We start from the raw sequence: 24219 nt of genomic DNA, 5'->3' as shown, positions 1-24219 counted from the left end.
AATACAGCTTAAGTCATTAAATTTGTAGTTCCCCTCCACAGGGCTGATTCCTTTTTAACTCTGAGGTAATTAAAGTAATCTTAAATTGAAATCACCCTCCATGCTGCTGTTAAGCAAGTCAACAAAATCTTTTTCTTTCTCATTCACCTTGCCTTACAACACAGCAGAAGATGAACCAGTAACCCAGAAATAGATATCAGGACCAGAGCCAGGATCCTCCATCCTGCCCCAGGACCCTCCCATCTGCTGTAGGAAGACCTTGGTTGGGCTCATTCACAACCTCAGGCACGGGTCATGGTTTTACACAGGGGACTTGTACAAGATTTCACAGCAGGGTGTCACCTGTTGTCACCTCAACTTCTAGACATGCAATCATAACGTCACAAGATTTATGATGACAGAAATGCATTGTACTGGAAACAAAGAGCTCTGAATTGAAAGTACAAAGAATTTTGTTTATGTATTCATTATGTAACAGATTAGCTTTACCATTTCCTGCCTCGTGTTTCCTGCCTCTGGGTTCTGCCCTGCTTGGCAAAGACGAGGTAAGGGCTTGCAGCACTCTAGCCTACATATGAGAGGCTTCACATGTATAATTAATATTTGTCATTGGCACCATACATTGTGTTGTAGGAGAGCCAGTAGGGAAGGAGGGAGGCAGGTTTACAATAAGTAAAAGTAAGCAGATCCTTAAGGGTCAGGGAGAGCGAAAGAGAAGTCATCAGGGATGATGAAGAGTCCAGCTGATGAACTATGCATGGCTGAAACAAGCGTGTGCACATGAACGGTGTTGCATGTTTGAATATTCAAGTTAAAGGACTGCTGCTCAGCAGGTTGTTGTCAGATTAAGCGTTGGCTCTGCACGGACATCTCGTGCAATCAAATATAAATGCAAAACAGGCAGCTCTTGTTTAACTGCTTCTTTCTTTTCTCCTCACCTCATCCATTTTTTTCTGTCAACCTCCATTGCTGATGTCTGCAAAGGTAAAAGCACCAGGCTTTATGTAAGAGTCTGTGGTTAAGTTATTGGTTGTGTGCTACATGGCTTTGAGGAGACAGCCTGTCAAAAATGCTTGAAGGTTTGGGCACTTTTTTTAAATCACCTATGGCCAGCCTGCTCACTTTTTGTGACTGCCTAAATGAGATCCTGTAACTGCATATCTAAATTGAAATGTGTCTTCTTATTTTTTCAGCATTTCTAATCATTGTGCTGTTATAGCACCAATATCTTCAAAGAACACTACTTCATTTTATCATTTGACTAGAACAAAAACAAAGAGTACCAGTGAATCAAAATATAAATATCCAAATAAGTCAGTCTGAAACTGGCAAATCATGGGGTTTAAAGTTGAAATAACTTTGCATAATTTAAAATAAAAACTTGTATGTTACAACTAGCGTCGGAATAGCTCGAAACGCTAGTGCTTGTGCAGATAGAGCAAACTCTCTCCTCCCTTAACCAAACTGTCATCACCAATGTCTTGGTGCTACTGAGAATCCAGTAAACATGTCACACAGTGTGGGATCACTGTTGAGATATTAGTAGAATGATGCAGTATGTTACCTTGCAATATTCATCATAATCTTTGGTATAGTGACAGCGCTACCATCTAGCCTAGAGCTCATTCATTGAGCCAACACGATGTCAAGCTTTCCCTGGTGTTTCAAAGACATATGCGATCTTGACATTTCATTTTCAGTGTTAGATTTTAGATTTCTGGAGATAGACAAAAAGGTCCTAAGATCACAAATATTCACAGATTTCTACACCAGTTTTTATAGTCATCCATCAAGTAGTTGTTGATAAATTTCACTCAGAACCACTAATGTCAACCTCATAACCGCACAAGATGAAAGATCACTGTATCACCAAAGTCATGAGGCTTCAACCCTCATCCCAGTTTCGTGGAAATCTGTTCAGTAGTTTTTCCGTAATTCTGCTGACGAACTAACCAATCAACCAACTGACATGAGTGAGAACATTACCTCACGGCAATAATCCAAATAAACAATTATATTTGCTCACACTGATCCATCCTTAACACAACTTAGTTCAGTTTTATTTTCTTATTTAAATTTTATTTTCTGGTTGCACTATATTTTTTTTTTGCACAGTCATCGGAGTGGTTGCAATTTCATTTCACTGCTGCTGTACTTGTACAATTGCATGTGATAATTAAACCTTTGAATCTTGAATCAAGAAATAGCCTCAGCTAGAAAACTTCCGCGTTTACTTCCAATACGCTTCACCATCCAGTTGTTTCAGATTTAAAAAATACCAAGCCCTGTCTCACAGGCAATCATAACATCAAGAATTTGGTTTTGTTTAATGTTTATTACTGAATTGTGTGCATTGAGACAGAATCACAGAGCATATAAAACATTTTCTCTACTCCTAGTGGATAAAAACAAGTCTGTATCTCAGCAGCATGAAGGTAGATCAATGAAACAAACCCTAGAATTCATTATATTAGAGTATACTATCTTTATTCAGGCCAGTATGCATGTCCTTATCTGTAGAGATCTAATTTCTGGTCAACAGTAAATACATAACTTGTGAGACTAGAAAACTGCCTTTGGTCAGTACACAAACAGTGATCATCAATACCAACCCGGCACCAAATGACTTGCAAGGATTGTGAACCGAGGAGAGGTGAGAAAACACAACTGTTGCGCCTTTTTTTTTTTTTTTTAAATGATAGTGAAACCTCCCTTTTTCAATGACAGTGAAATCCCCTCTGTTCACTCGGTTCTCTTTCATTCTATCCCACTCAACCTGACTAGAACGTTCAATCTCCTGTTGAAGTCAAGACACCAGGGAGACTGTTGTTTACTTCTCTGATATCAAAAGACCAAGCTGCATTCAACTCTCAACCCTTGACATTTGCCTTCAGAGGCAGAAAGAGAAAAACAAAGCTGGCTGCTAGACAGTCCATTGTAGCAAAAGAAGACAGCTGTACTGCAGTGTGAAGATGCAAACCATGTGGCTTATGCTAAAGCTGACTGTAAATTAAACATCTTTCGGCAGTTACAGGGGAATTCCATTCCGGTTGTTTTGGTTGACGTGCACCTCCTAAAAGTGATGCAACAAAGCAAAGTGCCTACCTGAAAGCCTCAGCTCACCAACATGCCAAGTACTTTTGAAGATATTTTACCTAATGATGGTAGAATTACACTCCTGGTGGACAAATCTGAATTTGAAAGGAACTCTACATTTTGCATTGTCATTACATTTGATAGCATTCAGTACAGAGTAACAGGAAATGTGACAAGCAAACGGTCCCTAACCAAATTCAAATTGGGCTGTTGTGGTGATGGACAAGTAAGCCACTGTGAAAACCCCAACATGTATTTAACCATAGAGGTTGTAATGTTTGCAAACATTAGTAATATCTGAAAACATTAACTACTTCAGTTATTTGTCATATTAGAAGACCTACAAGACCATTTTAACAGACTGTATATTTCATGTTGTGAAAAAAAGGGTCCTGTCTGGTAAAGAAGGATCTTTCCTTTAATTAAATGCATTACATTAAGGCACTTTTGTAGTGTTGTCAATTCAGAAATCCAGAGTTGGATGCTACATCATCATATTACGGCAATTTCTTACCAAAAGCACTGCTTAATCTGATCCTCCTGATGAGAGGTCTGCTGCATCAAGACTTTCTCCGAGTCGGGTACCATTGTCCAATGCAGGCAAACAAAAGACTTGCCATACATCTAAGAATTCACATAGGATATCTAGGACAGACCTGTTCATACTTGCAGGCATGAACAGTCCCTCTCCGTCTAACCTAGAAACCCCATAATAGCTGTCTGATCTGTGATGTCCAGGAGTAAACCCAGAACTGGTTCTGAAACAGTTTGTGGACTTGTTGAATAATCAGTATTTTTATCATTTCCATGTAATGTCCAAGGCAGCTATGGTGTCACAAGTTAGTTACATCTGCATGGCTGATTACTGCCAATTTCAGCTTGCCACAGATGTATCATCATATCATGGCATACTGTATGTTGGACAATACGGAACCAAAAAAATGACCAGTGAGTATTTAACTGAAAGAAAATGAACGCAAACAATCTTGATAATTAAGTTGTTTTAGTCTTTATACAAGCAAAAATGGTGAACATTTGCTGGTATCATGATTTCATTTCTAATGGTAGGTAAGAGTTTGGGGGGGTTTGACTCTGCAATAATTAGTCAATCAAAAAAACAATTGAATCACTGGCTATTTTTGATGATAAATAATAGATAATTTCTTTTTTTAAGCAGAATTGTCAATTCTTTGCTGTTTCTTGCTTCTTAAATATAAGAGTTTGCTGCATATCAATATTAAAATGTTCAATGGCACTCAGTGTAGCTAGATGCAGTCACAGATACCAGCCCACTTAATACATCACATTTTCATCAGGATCAGTGCATCAATCCCTGAGAGATTAACAGAAATGTCACAAATGTCATCATCTCACAATCTGACAATGTATAAAGAAAGTGAGATCTGGCTCCACCCCTTTATCCGGACCTGCACCAGAAGGATCATCATCCATCCTCAAAGTTTTGTGGAAATCTATTCAGTAGTTTAGGTGATATTGCTTACAAACCAACTAACCAACAAATTAAACAAACAACAAATGGACAAAGCAATAACCTCCTTGGCAGAGGTCACACACTGCTAAGTTTCTGTCAGCTGTAAAATATCCACGAGTACGTATTTTGGTCACAATTCTTGGAGGTATATATATCAGTATGGATCTATATTGTTACAATATTGTTATATATTGTTATATCTATACAGTTGTAGTATAGATATCATCATTAAAAATCATGTAGGTCTCAAAGTCATAGGTTCACATGATTGTACAAACCTCTCTAGTCTGAAACCTCACCACAACAGACAACCTGTAACCAGTGAAATTCAGTGATATGCATTTTCAATTGACAAGCACACTGACAGCCTAAACATGACTCCAGGTTAGCATCAGATGACAGAAATATCCTCTGAGTGGGAGCCAGTGTCAACTGAATTTATATCAGTGGGACTAATGTCAAAATTCTGTTCAAAACAACCCTGCCCCACCTTGGCAAGATGATGCTAATACTCCTTCCACTGAAACATATTTTTTGTTTGTCAGAGTGAAGTTTAGATTCTGGATTCACATTATACATTAAGCTGATGCAATTCCATGTCTGCCGGAAGTTTCTCCTTCAATGTTAGCGAAATGGCCCTCCGTTCATATGTCAACCAAACGTGTCTACTCGTGCTGCCAGTTTCAATTCAACAATGTCACAGCCATGCATGACCAACTCGATATATTTAATAGCGTAGCATTAGCTCAGTCTTTCGAGTCAATTACTGAATTATATTTATATCAGCGAAGGAGATAAAAGGAGTAGGAATAATGTATTACCTGTATAGACTTTTCCAACAGCGGTTATAGTACATTTTCCATCCCCGGTCTTTTGGCAACCACGGTCCAGCACTTGTGAGCACCCTGAGCGGTTTGATCATAGTAGTAGAAATTCACCAGACACTTTCCAGTGTGCGCGAGAGCTCCCGCCCAGCCCGATGCGGATTGGCTACTCCGTCCGTCAATCAGAGAGAAACGTGTAGTAGGCATAGCAACCACAAAGAGGTGGGTCTTAGAGTGTATACTAGCAGCCCATTGGGTATCTGTTTCCAGGGTAACACCCACCAAATACAGAACGCATAAACTGAACCTGAAGGACGTGGCTCTGTTTGACAAGATCAGACAAAGGGTCAGGAAAGTTCGGTCATTAATAACCTTTGTACACACTGTACTGTAGAATTGATGATGGGAGTTTTGGACCGAGCTGCAATTACTCAATCAAATAGAATAAATTAATCACCATTTTTGATCATCAATTATGGATCATTTTAGTCATTTTTCAAGCAAAATGTTCAGATATTTGAAGCGTTTTGCTTCACAAATAGAATAATTTGTGCACCTTTTGGCATTTATGAAAGTAAATGAAGTTGCCCCCCCTCGTGGCCCAATTGTTGAAAAACACGTGCTAAAGTGCCCTCCTGAGAGCCAAAACGCGCACTAAAGTGCCCTCGTGAGAGCCAAAAAAGCATGCCAAGGTGCCCTCTTGGTTGGCAAAACACACTAAACTGCCCCCTTGGCTGGTTAAAACATGATAAACTGGCCTCTTGGGAGCCAAAACACGCACTAAAGCGCCCTCTTGGGAGCCAAAACGCACTCTAAAGTGCCCTTCTTTTCGCCCCTGCCCTTCAAAAAATCTGCGCACGCCACTGCCCAACAGTAACTACATTAAGAACAATTCAATATCAAAGAAAACATATTAAAATCTACAATTTTAACTTTAATAAACCAGATTTTTTTCATCAGGATCAATGCATTAGTCCCTAAGCGATTAACAAAAATCTCACAATTTGACAATGTTAAATAAAGTGAGATGAGGATGTGGCCCTTTATACAGCGTTCTCCTTTTTATTTTAACTTCACACTGACTGTATGCATATGTAACCTATTATGTACGTATGACGTATGACGTCCTGCTTCGTTCCTGTGCCAAAGATGCCGCGTCCCAGCAGCCCTCAGGACTACAGACCGGTGGCCCTGACGTCCCACATCATGAAGACCCTGGAGAGGCTCGTCCTGGAGCAGCTAAGGCCTATGGTCAGGCCCTTCACTGATCCACTACAGTTCGCCTACCAGCCTCGCCTGGGAGTTGAGGACGGCATCATCTACCTGCTGAACAGAGTCTACACTCATCTGGACAAGCCGGCGAGCACTGTGACAGTCATGTTCTTTGACTTCTCCAGTGCTTTCAACACATCCGTCCAGCTCTACTGGGTGAGAAGATGGCTGCCATGCAGGTTGAGGCCCGCATCGTGTCCTGGATTGTAGATTACCTGATGGGCAGACCACAGTACGTACGCCTACAGAACTGTGTGTCTGACAGGGTGGTCAGCAACACTGGGGCCCCACAGGGGGCTGTCCTCTCTCCCTTCCTCTTCACCCTATTCACCTCTGACTTCAACTATTGCACTCAGTCCTGCCACTTTCAGAAGTTTTCTGATGATTCAGCAATAGTTGGCTGCATCAAGAAGGGTGATGAGAATGAATACAGGACTGTTGTGGGTAACTTTGTCACTTGGTGTGAACTGAATCACCTGCAGCTCAACGTGACAAAAACAAAGGAGCTCATAGTGGATCTGAGGAGGGCGAAAACACAAGTGACCCCTGTTTCCATCCAGGGGGTCCCTGTGGACACTGTTGAGGAAAATAAATATCTGGGGGTGTACTTTAATAATAAGTTGGACTGGACTAGAAACACCGAGGCGGTCTATAAAAAAGGAGGCTAAGGTCATTTAACCTCTGCTGGACAATGCTGAGGATGTTCTATGAGTCGGTTGTGGCCAGTGCGATCTTCTTCGGGCTACAAAAAACCTTGAACTGTATACCATACATGATAGATAACGAGGACACTGAAGTTGCTGGTTTGAGATCCTGGCTTAAAGACTTTCACAAATGAGGGGCCCTCATCGCAAAAGCCTGTTCACCTGTTTGTAACTAGGCAGGGCTACAGAATCGATGTTCTGCTATAACCATTGATAAATAAATTAATATACATCTAGAATTTATATAAACTCCAGACTCAAGGTTTTGTATGGCTGCAGCATCCCATCAAACTGAAATATCAAACATGTTTTGTGCTTCATTCTGCATTTCCCTAAAATATATTTTAAAAGGCAGCATCAGAATGCAGGTAGTGAAGAAAAAAAACACACACACACAATGAACAGATTCCTCCTGAATCAATGCCCATCAATCATATTGACTTTTGCATGTCCATGCAGTCAGGCCTCTTGGGACACTTAATAGACACCAATACAGAAAGGCATGCATACATAAGACCCTTTGCATATAGTCACAACAGTTGTAATGTAAAACCACAACACAGTCTCTTTGTTAATTTGTTTTGTGTCTTTGGGTTAGACGTGTCATTCAGTCACTTTTACAGCTTCTTTTTTACCATTGTATAACCTTATAACTTATAAAACACAGCTGCAGCATTGATCTCACTTTCTATAGTAAAGCTAATCATTTGTGCAGGTTGACAGGAACTGCTATTTTGTCTGGCAAAAAATATATATATATATAGATGGGCAGTTGTGCACAAGCTGAAAGCAGTGAAGAAGCATTGATTTATATACAACCTACACAGTGAAATCTACATCTAAATGCTGTTGAATAACTGTTACGTATAATTTAGAGGTCTAACAAAAAACATTCATGGAATTATGGACCACATTTGACCTGCAAATCATCAGATTTATGCATGAGATCGAAGAATAATGATACAGCATGTCCATCATTCCAGCACAGCAGGTGTTGAATATGTACCTCATTTCAACCTCCTTATCAAAATCAGATAAGATGGTTGAAATGCTGACAGTAGTAGGTCTGTGGGAGGCTATGACAGCAGCGCTGGTGAGGTGAGCGTGTTGATTGACAGTAAGGACGTGAAGCAGTCCTCTCCATCACTTTTTCACAGAGTCTCATAGCATGCATATGGTGCAGTTAATGCCTGCTCTGAGATGTAAAGCCCAGCAAACAGGCATGTCATCACCTTGGCATTTTCAGTTCAGTCTGTGCTCGGTTTGACTCGGAACACTGAAAAGGGCTGCATCTCCCCTTATAGCCCTGCTGCAGATCTAATGGACTGATTTTTAGCAACTCTAAGTGCTGAGCTTCACAGACGGAGCCCTCACATAATGACTTTGTAACAGGAAAAAAGCTGAAGATTGATTTGGGGTCAGAGCAAGGAAATAGGTTAGAAAATTGGAAAAAAGTTCCATTTATTTTACCATCCATGCAACAGCAAGTTCTTTCATAGACCTTCAACACTGTATAAAGACTAGATGATAAAGTTATACTAGAAAATAAAGGCAAGCCTCTTAAACTGGTCATTTGTATGTTATGTTATGTTGAATTAAAGGGAGGATTGAGAGGCAGAAATTCAATATGATATTCCTGAGTATGCTGTCATTGGTGTGTATTCACCTAAAAATAATAATCATGGTGTTCTTGATACTTCAGAATGAGCCTTTTATGTCTCTGGAGGGAGCAGACCTCTTTCATGGGGTCCGCCATGTATGTTGCATCGCCCTGTCTCCACTGTAGCCGGAACAGACAAACAAAAGAAGGATAAGAAGAATCTAGAAGCAGCTTCAATGACCAAAACACAATTTTTATCGTAATTAGGAACATATCACAGACCCTATTGGAATTTCTAGGATTACTATTCTTTGTCCACATCAATCACATTTTGAGTGGCTAAACATATTATACTCATGAAACTTCACACACGTGTCGCACAACAATCGACATTCTTGACGTTTTTTGGCCATTGGTGGGGCAAATAAAGATAAACAAAATTTTGTGCTACAAAAAAGCACCTCGGTGCCATCACCCAATATGGAGTCAGCCCTTTTTCCCCACATTTATAGGCTCTGTATTTTAACAAGTTCCTACTAAAGATTTGACCTGATCAACTTCAATTTCTGTTACGCTTCGAGACGAAGAAACAAGAAGTGCAAAAATGCTAGCCGATTTTTCGGGGTTTGAGGACTAGAAACTACACCACTCTATATTCTGTTATAGTTATAGCGACACCCAGTGGCTACAGGAAATGACACGTTTTAGCCATTGATGCACTCCTTGCTGGTTGAACAGATCCACCACAAACTGGGTCAGAAAAGCTTTAATGCTGTCTGATTCTCTCTGAATGAGGCCTCTGTCCTACACACTGGAACTACAATTTGAATATGGCTAATAATTATATGAAAGACATTGCTAAGATTTGTGAAAAAGGTATGGAAACTTTGTCGTATTGCTTTTCACATCTAACAACCAGGAGGTGATGGATTTTGATAAAGTGGTTGGGGATTAATATGTAGGCAAGCTCACAGATGAAATATTTTCAGGCTGAGGTTGCATTTCACTAATCCCTATATTCTCTATCATCTGTGAGATTTATAAATGTGGCTGTTTTCTATCAGAAGTAGATGCAACTGGTTTCTTGGTTGGCTCTGAGCAGCCTGCCACAAGCACAGTTGTTGTGACTCATTGCTTCAGCTCCTCATGTCCTTTCAGGTGCTCTTAAACATCAAAGACTAGAGCAGCGAGAGGCCTCTGCTGGAGGTGTTGATGCTTGATGAGACGCTCACTGATGCAATATTAAAATCAAGACGGGGTGCAGCAAAGCGTAGTGTGGAAAAGCACATCACAAGGTTATAGTTAGAGTGCATTTCCTGTCTAGAAACTGAGATGGTGAGATTATCACCTCTACCCTCAGACTTACATCGAGCCACAGCGAGGAAGAGAAGATTTGCCACAAAGTCATGAGATAATATATCTCATCTAAGATATCAGGGAGGGTTAGAAACTTAATGAAAAAAAGAGATTCAGATCATGTTGGGTGTTTCTCATCCATATGTTGAGCAAAAGAAGACAAACAGGATGCTGACCTAAACGCTGTGTGGTTATACACAAACTCCATCGCTCTGTAAACAGTCTGGCTGGCAGGGTCTCTCGCTTCCATCTGCAAACACAAGTGAAACGGAGGATAATCTTTTGAGCCTTTAATCCCTGGTAAAAAAAAAATCTTCCCAGTAAAGCAAAATGAGCTGTCGAATTTAATTATGTATCATCAGTCCCTGCCACCTGTTGGTGTTCCTATTATTATCCTGCCGCAGACACCAGCCGATCCGCTCTCATTTGTCTCCCTCTAAAGGTCCTTTCTGATCATGTTTCATTCATCACGTCAGTATGCTGTGGAGTAATATATTGTGACAGGCTTTTTCTGTATTTCAGATGGACTTTGCAGATGCCAGACGAAGGGCTTTACCTGGCGAAGTCTGCCTGATCAGAAAAGTGTGACTCTGACTGCCTGAGGGGAGAAACTTCAGGTGAACAGGGTGCTTTATACCACTAGTTACAACTTTTACTCCATTACATTTAATCAGTAACTTTAATTACTAGTTACTTTGTAGACTGCAAGCCTCATCAAAGCCAGAGAGGCACATTTTAAACAAACTTATTTTATTGCCAATTGGATAAAGACTTTTTGATAAGTGAACAATGCAGAATATAGGATTTGATAATTGACCAGGCCAGTAATTGGCTGACCTATACTATACAGTAAATACTAGATATATGTATATTACACTTTTACTTGTAATTTGAATACTGCCAGAAGGCACTTTTGATTATGATTTAATATATTTAAGACTTTTACTAAAGTAGTATTCATATGGGTGGCTTTCACTTTTATTAAAGTGATATTTTAGCACAGTGTCTTTACTTTTAGTCAAGAATGACTTTTGAGTATTTTTTACAACATTGCAGAAAAAAAACAGGCTATACTCAGATGGCAGGGAGGAAGATCAATGGATGAAATTGTATCCAACATCAATAACAGCAAAAGGCAGACACAACAGATGACTCCACAACAGCTGAAACATAGACTGGACTTAAATACACACTAAACTGACGAAGGGATGAGGTGCAGGTAGAGAGGCAGAGAAACACAGGTGAGGGTAATGAGTAGGGGCAACAAGAGAGCAGGGAAGGAGCTGATAGAACACAGGGATCAGGGCCGAGCTAATGAAGGTGATGCAGTGCAGAGACCAGCAGACTGAGGAGCACAGGAACACAGGTGGGAAACGGATCACTGGAAACAAGGTAAAAGCAACAAACAAAAACCCAGAAAACATGTAAACCACATAAATAATCGGACCATGGCATAAATGATATATATGAACAAATCCTTCTGTGCAGAACTTAAGAATATAGACTGGAATCTAACTGAAAGGTTTAGCATATGTCAGTGCTTCTCAAGTGAAGATGTCTGGCTCATGTTGTCAGAAAAGCTCATTTTGAGTGACAACGCTCTACAAAGACATGCATTGTAAAATTCTAAATAACTTTTAACTAATAGATATCGTCATGAAACTTCCACAGTTGATAACTTACATAAAGACTATTATTTTTTTGTATCACAGGTTTTCTGATATTTTTTGTTAAAATAAGCTATCAATATATATCCAAATATGCATTAGTTTTCAGAAATGTCCAGAACAGAAATCTGAAATCTAAAATTAACACCTTAATGTGTATTTTGGACATTCTGTTTCCACTTGTCTGAAAGAAGACATTCTTTGGAAGTAAAATGGCCTGGAATCTCAGAACCAGTGTATGACAAAGTGTTATGTTCACGTGTAATGTCTTTTAAGTTTAATATGTTCTTTTTTGTGGAGACATTTTGCAGCCCGAAAGATTCTGAGCCTCTGTTCAACCTTGAAGACGGCGAGGGCAGAACGCAGCTCCTGAATGAGGCCAGTGTGTACACCCACAGGCTCTGATACGCCTCTTCCCCCGTGAGTCTCCATGTTTCTGTCTCTCATCGAGCTCTTTCAGATCAGCTTAACTCCTGCTTGAACAGGCTGGCTGATGAAAGCTGCCAAGACCAAAGATGGCCTCCACTGCTCACAAAGCACAGACTCAGTGCAGGATGGAGAAGAAGAAGAAGTAGCTGTCTCTCCTGTCATCTCCCCAGGAGATCCAGTGTTTACGACATCCATCTGTGATAATAAGTGCTTTGTGCCTCATCTTGGTGTTATTACTGCTGACTGTCCCTCTGTGGGCTTTGTTGGCCTGTTGGGATGCTGCTGCTCATGTCTGTGAACCATCAGGGGAAAATGATGGAGAGGTAGTCACAGCACCTTCAGCTGTTAACCCTCGGAGACCTACATCTTTTCCTCCCCTTCCTTTTTTAGTGTGCCTTGGAGTTTGAAAGCCTTTTTTATTGTACTGTTTTGCCATCTAAAGAAAGTGTTACACCCCCTCTCAGTTAATTATAAATGACTTACATACACTAATATATATTAGCCCATATATAAAAATCAAACCCACGGATACCCATTGTCATTAATGATAATTTTGCATTTGTGTAGATGTGATTTGTATGAACACATGATTTCTGATACATGTACTGTATATATCTTAAGTACATTATGCTGTATTGTATTATATACTTTGTTGAGCATCCAATTTCAGGCAGAACCCGCTGTGTGCTCCTATTCTTGTCACATTCGACTGAGTCACAATAAACTCTGGTTGAATAGGACTTTTCCTAGAGTTCTTCTTAAAAAATGCAACAGATGCGTCTGGAAAGATCGAGAAGCAGTTAGCCGTCCGAGAGTCCCAAATGGAAAACATGAATTAAGAAAATATAAAACAAACTAAAACATAGTAAGAGACATACAAAATCATCAGAGCAACGCAGCACCATCAGTTTAAGTAAACCTCAAGATTATGCATGACTTGTGTCATATTGCATTCATGAAGGACACAGGATGGTTAGGTCACTTATTATTAGAGTGAATGTGGTGAACAAAGATTGAAGAAATTGCTGAAATATGATGAGAGCGGCAACTACATATATTCACATGTGATAAAGAGTGTTTTTATTTGGTCATCTCATCGGAGCATTTGTTTTCACATATTGAAAAGGAACTTGCCGTTTGGGACACTGGAATCAGGGAGTCATTCATCCACTCCTGATCCAGATGGACTGCAAGCTGGTTTCTCTTATCTTCAACCTGGCCTGTCATCCCTTTGGATGAGCAGGTTCACTTTCTAAATTGCTTAACTTGACTTAACTAACTTGAGGGCAATTTCGCACACATTAAATGGCCTAACAAGTGCAGGAGGCACGATTTGGCAACAGCTTCCACACTGCCAAACTTTTAATTGGTGACCTTAAACTAGGACCACAAGCTTGTCAGAAAAGTTCTGCAGTGAAATCATGTGCTGAATTCTTTCCTGTTGTGCTCTGTTGTCTCTGCAGGGCAGCTCACACAGCCACATGAAACTCAAGGGGGCGCACTCAGTCTATTTTCTAAACTTGAGCCTGACCATCTCACCTCCTCACTGTGGCATGATTTATCTCTTTGTCTGTGTTTTGCATATTGAGATGTCAGGAGCTTGATACTTCCTTTTGTCATAGAGCTATAGTGGGGGAATTGTTGGGTGGTCATTTCCCCTTCTGTCTGTGTTTACCTGACTGTTTGGCAGGCCCAGTCATTTCAACCAGATCCTGTTATCATTGTTGTCTTGACACAAGTGCACTAATGAGCGCTTTAACTCTAATTGGACCATGACACGGTGGGAAAGTACTGCAGGCATGAAACGGTTCATCAGCACATCCAACCACAGAAATGTCCACAGCACAGACCAGCCCTAAAATATAAAAATACATCAGCACAGTAATCAGTCTCGAACTAAGTCATAGACAGACGGATAGATAAATAGGCAGACAGACAGACATATAGATGGATAGATAGATAGATCATGGAAAACTCTCCAGAAAGATAACCCTTATAGCAGGAAAAAAGAACAACATAGAGGAAACCTCAGGAAGAGCCACAGGGATCCCTTTCCCCGAGAGACACACGTGCAAAAAATATCTTTTGTGCAGAGCAGATCATGATGAAGTGGCCATCATGTAAACATAATGCAAACTGACTGCAAACACAGAGCTTATATCATGGATTCAATTGAGCAACCTTTAATTGTTGCAGTGGTGAGTACATTCAGGGACACACAGGTCATCAAACAGGTTGCCATAAGGACACACCGCTATGTAGTCACTGTGCTGAAGGGTTACTGCAGAAAGCTAACAGTAACCAGGTTACTAAAGTGCATGTAGACTCATTGACTATAAACTATGCTGGAAAACATTTATTAGGGAATGACAGAAACTACGAACAAAGCAGTCATTGATCCAAATTTGCCCAACATTACATACAATATCCTTCTCAGGAGTGGAAAATAGTCTTCATCAGTTCCACTTTATGCTACTCTAAATAATTATGATTTTACTGGCAAAAACATTAGCTTATAAAATATCGCACATTGTTATTCAATACACTTCCTAAGGGGTATAAACACTATAAATGCAAATGATCCCACCCTAACAGACATAACATAAAAGCACTACTTTCATGTCCATGCATTAATAAAAATGATCCCATAGTATGATAACACTAGAATGACTACAGCTTATACCTCTGCCTAGGCTCAAAAGTCCCCTTTTGTACTCACTCATAGATACTGCCCACCTACAAACACCTGATTTTGTCACCCCCTGCGAAATTAACTAAAATGTTGAAAAACACCTCACAACGTTAAAGAAAGGGATATGTCCCCAAATCTGGATCTACACCAAAAGTTAATGAGGTCTATTCTGGGTCCTAGACTCATCGTCCATCCACATTTTGTGGAAAATCCATTCAGTAGTTTTTGTGTAATCCTCCTAACAAACAGACAAGGATGAAAACATAACCATAACACAAACATAATAACACTGACACGGCTCATTCTGATTCATTGATACTTGTGCCTTTGATTCTCTGACTGCATTTTTCTAACAATATGTCCTTTAACTTAAAATTCAAAAATTGAAATGCTAGACATTTACTTGTAATTGAGTACTTGTGTGGTGTGGTGTTTCACTTCAGAAAATCATCTGAATACTCATGTACTCATGTACTCACTGGTCACTCTCATTATGATAAACATCTGGCTGCTGAAGTTAAAGAAGTTACTTATTATAGTGGACGACCGTAGCTGACTGATTTGTCCATCCAGATTTTATTGATTAGACACATGAAGTATGTCATGACCCATTTGTGACCGGACATTAAGTTACAACATCTTTTTTTCCCCTTGTGCTCAGAGGTGTGTGAAGTCAGCCGTCTGTCTGGCACACGTGTGTTGATGTGCTTCCAGCTGTTTGTGGGGAATGATGGTGTCTAGACCTTTGGTCAGGCTGGACTGAAGGATCCTCCCTTCCAGCCCGTGAGATCATCACACTTTTAATTAGACCGGATCTGTCAATTAACGGGAAGTCAGCCGGTCTCCCTCTCAGTCTTTAAAAGCAGTCGGCTCAAACAGTCAGCAAGACTCTGACAGAGGCTCCAACAGGTTGGTCACTTTTTATTTCCTCTTCTAGATGTCAGGACGTTCAGTTATGAACATGAACACACGCCTGACAAAAGGGGGAAACTTGTTTATTCATTCTGTGTGTGTCTCATGTTTAGTTTCAGATTTACAGAAGGATGTCTTCCACTGTACTCTCTGCTGTTATTTTGCTGGTATCTGCCTTCACATTAAGTGCTGCTCAGAGTGAGTATAACTCATGTCACTTTTTTATTTTAAAGAGGAATATTTGACTGAACTGGTTCTTGTTTTTTTACGTAAGGCTTTCCTGGAATGTATCGAGTGTTTTTACTTATTCATGTTTACTCTGTTAATAATTATTTACCAGAGGGAGAACCAACGGCATGTCTTCGTATTTGCCACTACTACAGAAATCAATTCCTGGCACTGTTGCATTATTTACAGACTCTGTCCTCAAACAGACTATGTAATTGGAGATAAAATGATGCACATTTGCACAGATGCCATCTTATTATCCACACTGCATGTCCAGCCCTGATTTCTTTTTCTCTCATGATCACCAGGCTGCAGAGGACGATGTGGTCTCGAGTACTCCAGGGGCTCCATGTGCCAGTGTGATTATAACTGCCTGACTTATGATGAGTGCTGCAAAGACTACGAATCTCAGTGCACCACAAGTGAGACCTTTCTCTCCAAAAATGTTACTCTGTTGAACATTTTGTGTAACTGATTACAAATTTTTGTGAAAAAAAACAAAAAAACAATTAATAACACAATTTTTCTTGTGTCTGAGTGACATCTGCTCAATGCAAAGGGTCACATTTACACTGTAAAACGTTGTTACTGAATTTAGTAGAAACAACTTGTCTTTTCTAATTCACTTAACTTAAATATACAAGTTTCATTTGTTTCGAGTTTTACTTTTCAGACCACTTCAGAACTCGTAAATGTCAGTTCTTTCAACCTCAAGTCTTTTGATTTGGAATAATGAGTTGGATGAATGTAATGTACAGAGTTCAGTCAACTCATAGAAATACGTTTCTAAGTAGGCATATTGGCAGACTTCCAAGCACGCATTGTTTGAGAGGTAAAACTCTCCATAGACCCTTCTTTTTCGAAGTCCTAAGAAAACACACATCATGGAAACTTGTTGCGTGTCTTTAATACGTTTAATATAAGTTATGGTTGTTTTTTTTTATGTTTTGACCATGATAAAGGTAAAACGTATTAAATTAAATCTTTAGCCCATCACACCTGTACTTCCCTCACCAGGTTTCTGTGAGCAGTTTTGTGTAACGTCTTTGCTCTAATGTTGGCGTCAGTAAGTCAGTAAGAGCAGACGCAGCTGATCTGTGAGTGAGATGAAAACTGACTCTTCAAAATACTCAAAAATACATGTGAAAGGAAATGAGTTCCACTGAACAGCCGTAAATTCAACTTCATATCTTTAGCAAACTTTTTAACTTTTGATTATGCCAAGTCAATATGTATATACACGTATACATATATCTATATATGTATTTATATCTATACCAATTTGTTATTGATACTTGAATTATGAACACTTTATAATCACATTATAATTATATATGTTTCCTACATAAGTTTCCCTTACCTCTATATGCAGTGTTTGGGTAAACAAATAAGTTGTATGTGTACCTCTGCATCAGTTTAATTTGATCAGACCAAGTTATTTAATTTATTCACACTGAGATTAGATGATGTGAATTTGTGGCACTCTACACTGAACTCATGTAACCATGAACTAAAATGGAAAATCTGCATGTGATTAAAACATTTTAGGCATGTCATTTTTTGTCTGGATGTTCCGTATGATACCAAAAATAATTATATCAGTCTAAAATAACCTGCACTGTACTGTAGTCTTATTGTACAGGTCATTTGTTTTTAAACCTGCTGTGTTTGTGTCCAACAGCGAACTCATGTAAAGGTCGGTGTGGAGAGCGATTCAAAAGAGGTCGGCGGTGCAGCTGCGACTCCAACTGCGCCAGGTTCAGTCAGTGTTGTTCAGATTTCAGCAACCACTGTGATGCAGACGGTAAGTCTTCTCCAACACATTCAGCATGATTCTGTATGTGTGTCATTTTCCGCATGTTAACAGATTTTTCTTCACAGTTGGTTACACAGTAGCATCACAGCGATTAAAGCAACACAATGTAACTTTTACTGCGAAACAGTGCTGTGTGTGACATGGAGCTTCAATTTCCTTGAGGGACCCTCCCAAAAGGATGAATAAAGTTGTCTAAATCTAAGATTCTGGAGAAAAACCAGGAATCTATAATGAGCCCAGATTAGATTTTTTTTAAATTTGTTCTTAGATCAAAGTAACATTGTCAAAGATTTATTGGTAACAGTTTTGATGTCTTTAAAATATATTGATTTTAAACTAAATAGAAATACTACTAACTAATAACACTAGGATACTACTTATGGTACACCTGTACTGTTTTGGTAAAGGAAATTTGACCTGACTGCATTTTATTTGAATTGGAATTGAAAATTATTTGAGATATTTGAGAAAAGATAACGGTGCTATGATACTATTTTAATGTTAGATTATTAAGTAGTTCAACAGTATTCAGATTAATTATATTTCTAAATACTTGCTTCAGAAGTTACATGGTGTTGCTTTAACTCGAAGGCGGTCAGACACCTTTTGTTGGTGATCATTTGATACCTGACCCAAATACAGTGATGGTTGTTTGACTGCATGGCTGCAAGTTACGCCAGCCCTCGCCTGAGATTGGCACATGTGCATGAAGATTGAAGTGTGAGGAAGTCAAGATTAATCTGACATGGGGAAACTTGCATGTCCACCAGCATGTGGAGCAGCATGTGATGCATGCAGTTTTCTGCAGTGATGCATTGGGTTATATTTGACAAAATTCTCTGTCTTGGTAATTACCACAGAGGAAATCAGTGGAGCAGCCAGTGCTACAGCACCAGTGAAGACTAATTCATGCCAAAACGTAAATGATAACAAACCCAAAGGTATTTTCTGACTTGGGGAAAGAGGGGAAGTTTTTTTTTTTTTTTTAGATGTTTAATTATCCAGGATATCCTTCCCAGAAGGCAAAGGCAAAGTTTTTTTTTAAAGGGTTAACACTCTAATGTCATTCATGAATATTCCGACAGAGCTGGCTCTGAATGTTGGACCAGATCAGGCCCTCAACGAGGAAAACAGTGCAGGTAACAATGCTATATTTTGACTTTTTTATGTTAAATAACTGAAATGATTCCAATGACAGAAACCAGTGCTCTCTGAATTGTTCTCACTGGATTAAGATTAAACCAATGATAGCTAAGAGCCAAACTCAGTGGACATAATAAGGCATAAGTCAGGAGGACGGCAGGAAGATGTAGCCATTTAACTGCCGCGCTGTGGCTCTCTTGATGTGGTTCACTTCAGAGGCCAAGTTTCACCAAAACAAGCCAAGAGCACAAGCCTCACTGGCCAAAATTTACACAAGGAAGCAGTGTTGTCATGAGTGTGTAGGAGGGTTACGGGCACAGGCTCAGCCACAAGAGAGGAAAGTACCATCAAAGCCAAGAAAAGATGACGGAATGTTTTCTTGGAGGTTTTAATTCAGTAATTGGCTGAGAAAAAAGTTTTGTGGGTGAGAGACGTTTGCATTCTTGTGACTGCTCTCTAGGAGAAAGACATGTTGTCAATTTCTGTCTGGACTGTTGCAGTCTGATGTGTAAGCTAGAGAAAACAATGCAGTAAAAATAGAGATTCTAGTGATTACAAAAGAAAATTCAGTCATTAACTGCTCACGCCCATGCTGATGGAAAATCTGCTAAAGTTCCGTCGTCAACAAAACACATCTGGAGCTTCACAGCTAAACAGTGTTACAGCACTCTTCTAAACTACTAAAGGAGGTGAGGATCAAAAAAAAAGAAAAGATGAAACCATAAAATTGGCTCTGTTAAGATAAAAGTGTGAGCGCACATCCTGTGTGAAGTGGGTGCATGACCTAGACTGCGCATCAAAGGTGTTTTCAAATCAATTTGGGATGTCGGGTCTTCAGTAGACTTGGATTGATTGGCCGTATGGCTGTTTGGATTTCAGTTGTTTCTATACATTTTAGCCGTGTGTTCACAACTGGAGAAGTTATAGCAACTTGAAAATGGGAGAAGACTTTGACAAAACTGTCAACAAAACCTGACTCTCCACCAGCATGTGGTTGAGCAGTTAATGACCAAAAGTTCCTTTTTTTGGCTTAACCTTTAAGACTGACACTTATGAGCATTTATATTATTAAATCTTGCCCAATTTGTCCAACAGATGACCATTTAATTCCTCTGGTCAGTCCAACATGAGCAGAGCTGATCGTGAGATGATGTGCATGGATATTAAATCTTGCTAGGCGCTGTCTTCCACCAGTGAAGATTCATGAATGTGAATGAAACCAGCTGTGTGCACCTCTCACTTGTCACATTCCTCTCAGACACGTATGGCTCGATTGCTCCCAACAATGGGTTTTCCGACGATGGAGCGGAGGACCTGGAGGCAAGTCCAATCCCAGAGAGCACCAGCGGTTATGGATTATCTACAGCCGACCAACTGGGTCAGACTTCTGTTGAGCCCACACAGGAGCCAGACCCTCTGGAGTTCAGCACAGAGATGTTTACAGTCGCCTCTCAGACAGAGGTGACACCCTCAGATGATGAACCAACACAGGCCGATGACAGCGCCGTCACCCTTTATCCCATCACTAAAGAAGCCCCCACTGAGAGCTCAGGTACGTGATATCAACGATTATCGATACAGTAAAAACATGAATCTGCCAGAATAGCTTCCACACTTCCAAAAGCTGAAATCCAAACAAGAAACTAGCAGGCAGAAATCTAAGGAGAGATATAAAAAACTAGAGTGAGAACAAACCAGTAAGGCACAAAGGACACAGGCTGGAATACTGAGGAAAGACACCCGCACCAAACCTAAAGAGGAAATGCATCCACAGGAGGCTAATCAGGGACAAAGGGTGGGAAAAACAAGACAAAGACAGGAAGCAAAGCACCATGACAGAGGAGAGTGAAACTTTTAAATGAAATAGGAAATAACTAAACTAAAACCCCAAACTATGACGATAATAGTCGAGTCCCAAGACACGGCTCACATGGAATGGAGGACAATTCACACTTAGACCTCTTCTGCAAAATCCACAACATTACTTGGATCCACATTCTCCTGTATACTTGCAAAATCCAAAACGAAAAAGATATTCAAATGTATTTTTATTTTTGTTTTCTATAACTGATAAACAAACGAGGAAAATAAGGTCCCAGAACACTGTTTGAAGCTAGAAAGGTGGCAGGGTCCACCGCATATAAAGAAAGTAAAACAGTATGAATGTGTTGTTCTTTAAGGTCAGTTTGTTCATTCAGTCATGAGTTTATTCATTTATTTTGCTTAGGCATAACAAAAATCAGACAAATGAAGATCCTTCTCTTCTGATTAAGATTTCCTCCCCAAAACTACGTAGTGTCCCTTTAAGAAGTGGGTTATTTCAGTCTACCCCAGCAGTTTATCTCTTACTGTGCTAATCTATGCCTTTCCCATCTAGTGGCTGATATCTCAAACTTGTCATCTGTTTTTGCATTTAGCTTAGATTTGAATTGAGTTTACTTATTTGACACAGACGTAATGTAAAATTGGTGCAAGGAGGATGTTAATTAAGACCTGTCCATGAGAGGCTTTTAAACAAAATAACAGTAAAAGGGAGAAAAGAAAACAACAAACAAAGAAAAGAACAAAGCCTGTTTGAATGATCATGTCTGTCCTCCTCCAGATGACCTGGATCCAACCAGCTCAGGAACAACTCTCCCTCTGCCCACAGCAGAGGTCGACCACGTCTCCAGCCAGCCTCCTCCAACATCAGAACCCCAAACAGAGTATCCTCCCACAGCCATGGACCCAGAGCTGGAGGCGATAGGAGTGGGAGAAATGCAGCTGGAGGATGACATCTTTCCTGAGGCCGAGGCAACAGATCTGCCTGTCGCCTCCTCTGATGTGCCAGAGGTTACAACCACAGCCCCGTCAGTGTCCACAGAACCAACACAGGCCTCCTCCACGGCCCTGGAAAACTCCCAGGTCACCACCATCACTGCCTCAACAACGCAGGAGCCAACGCCCATCCCAGAAGCAACCACCTCGAACCCGGACGACAGCGACATCAACGCAGAGGATGTCACAGCCGGCCCTCAACTCCAGGACATCCAAGATCCTTCTATCAGCGTTTCTCCTGCAGAGCTCGATGCCCTGACGACCCACATCCCTTCATCCACAGAAGTGGAGCAGGATGACACCACAGGTGGCATTACTGCCGATCCACTAAATGTCACCCCCGACCCGACCAAACCCGCATTGCCTGATGCCACCTCAAAGCCCCAGGACAAACCGGAGCCAAACAAGCCATCACCAGCTAAACCAAGCAGCTCCAAACCTGAGACAAAGCCTGTGGGTTCTCTCACCATAGACGATTCTAGAGACTACCAAGCAGGTCAGAAATGTTCTTATCATTGGGCCAGAAAACAAATTGCATAAAAGGATAATTCTTTAACTCTCAGAGGTGAAATAATTTTCATCCTGCAGACTCTGCTTATATCTTATTCATTTTACACAAGTTATTGCAGAAACCTTTTTTTCTTGCAGCCTGCACATGAGATTGAACACAGTGTGTGATTGCATGGTTTGTGTGTGTTACTGTGTGTTTTATCCAAACAGATGGTTTCCTCACAAATGTGTCCTTTTCTTTCCCCAGATGACAGCAACGATACAAATCTGTGCAGCGGGCGGCCTGTCAGCGGAGCCACTACGCTGAAGAACGGAACAATTGTTGTTTTCAGAGGTGAGTGCCAACCGGGCAGCTGCTACTCGCGTGTGTTCACAGTGAATATGTCTGCAAATCTTATCATGTGTTTACCCAGATAGTTCATTGACATTCGAGAGAGCCGAGGGGAGTTCAGTATGTTTATTCACTCAAGAACTCAACAGCTGTTTTGTTGTTTGCATTTTCTGTGACATCAAATGGAAATGTGTCACTTGTTTTACTCGTATATATTCATCTGGCAACCACTGGTGGAACGTTAACAGTACATTTACGTACTGTAAGTAAAAATCTGATGTATTTGTATTTTACTTGAGTGTTTCCAGTTTATGCAACGTTCTACTTCTACCCCACTACATCTCAGAGGCAGACGTTTACGTTTTTTACTTTACATGTGTCTTGACAGCTTTAGTTTGTTATCTCATTACAATGTTTCATGTCCTTCACATTTTTTCTGAATAATAAGTACTTATACCTTTGATATTTTAGGTACATCTTGCTTGTAATGCTGAATGGGATACTTTAATTTAAGTAAGGTTTTGAATGCAGCAATTTTTATTTCTAGCGGACAGTTTTTTTTTTTTTTTGACAGACTAGAAAATGTAAATTGGTAAGTTCCTAGAAGACAACATCTTGAGCATCTTCCACAAAGAGTAATTTCCATTTCAACAGTTCATCCAATTCAATTCATCCGATATTTGTCTTTTTTTTGGTCCTGTTAAACATCTCACGACCTCCCCGAGATATCTTGTGACTCATTCCGGGGGCCCCACCCTTAGGTTGGAAACCACAGCACCAAAGTACCTGACATATTATAAAGTAGTTAAAACTAGCTGCCCCTGGACTAGCTTCAACAAGATGACTCTACTAAGTCAGGGTCCATTTTTCTGCATTATTTTCTAAGGCTGTTTTAAAACTTTTACTTTTATAATTTCTAACCAAGCATGTTTGCTTGTAAATGATGAGAATAATTCTACTGCAAGAGCACAAAAAGTACAGATCTGAAGTATCCGAGGAGCAGAAATAAACTGAGATAATAAAATACACTTTGAGATTACTCTGATGGAACTCTTTCAAGCGCTGTTCCATCCATGTTGTTTCCCGTCAGGGCACTACTTCTGGTTTCTGGACAGTAACAAGGTTCCTGGTCCAGCTCAAGGCATCACACAAGTGTGGGGCGTCCCCTCCCCCATTGACACGGTGTTCAGCCGCTGCAACTGCCAGGGCAAAACATACATCTTCAAGGTACATTTTTCAACCCATTCAAAACCAATTTGTGTATTTGAGAAATCTATACAACATCAGCAGCTATTAAACAGATAATAATCTGATCTTTTTCTTTCCTTGA

The 24219-nt window shown here is 40.2% G+C and overlaps 2 protein-coding genes across 4 annotated transcripts in view; one reads left to right on the top strand and one right to left on the bottom strand.

Annotated features, from left to right (window-relative positions):
* Positions 1-5534, bottom strand: part of fcho1 (FCH and mu domain containing endocytic adaptor 1) — a 61506-nt gene extending 55972 nt beyond the window's left edge. For both annotated transcript variants that reach the window (XM_030432748.1, XM_030432749.1), the window contains exon 1: positions 5410-5534. The gene's annotated coding sequence lies outside the window, so the exon portion shown is untranslated. The remainder of the gene's footprint in view (positions 1-5409) is intronic.
* Positions 5535-15876: 10342 nt separating this feature from the next.
* prg4b (proteoglycan 4b) overlaps positions 15877-24219 on the top strand; it is a 10945-nt gene continuing 2602 nt past the window's right edge. The window contains exons 1-10 of one of the 2 annotated variants that reach the window (XM_030433123.1): positions 15877-16041; positions 16158-16242; positions 16581-16694; positions 17954-18076; positions 18949-19029; positions 19174-19227; positions 20490-20783; positions 21834-22544; positions 22806-22892; positions 23980-24116. In XM_030433123.1, the coding sequence (XP_030288983.1) occupies positions 16176-16242; positions 16581-16694; positions 17954-18076; positions 18949-19029; positions 19174-19227; positions 20490-20783; positions 21834-22544; positions 22806-22892; positions 23980-24116 (1668 nt within the window). In that variant the 5' untranslated portion in view covers positions 15877-16041; positions 16158-16175. The remainder of the gene's footprint in view (positions 16042-16157; positions 16243-16580; positions 16695-17953; positions 18077-18948; positions 19030-19173; positions 19228-20489; positions 20784-21833; positions 22545-22805; positions 22893-23979; positions 24117-24219) is intronic. The other variant, XM_030433124.1, reaches the window with a different exon arrangement.

Source organism: Sparus aurata, chromosome 11, assembly GCF_900880675.1.
Source record: "Sparus aurata chromosome 11, fSpaAur1.1, whole genome shotgun sequence".
NCBI lineage: Eukaryota > Metazoa > Chordata > Actinopteri > Spariformes > Sparidae > Sparus > Sparus aurata.
The sequence above is the reverse complement of the archived record's forward strand: the minus strand, read 5'-3'. Positions and strand labels throughout refer to the sequence as shown.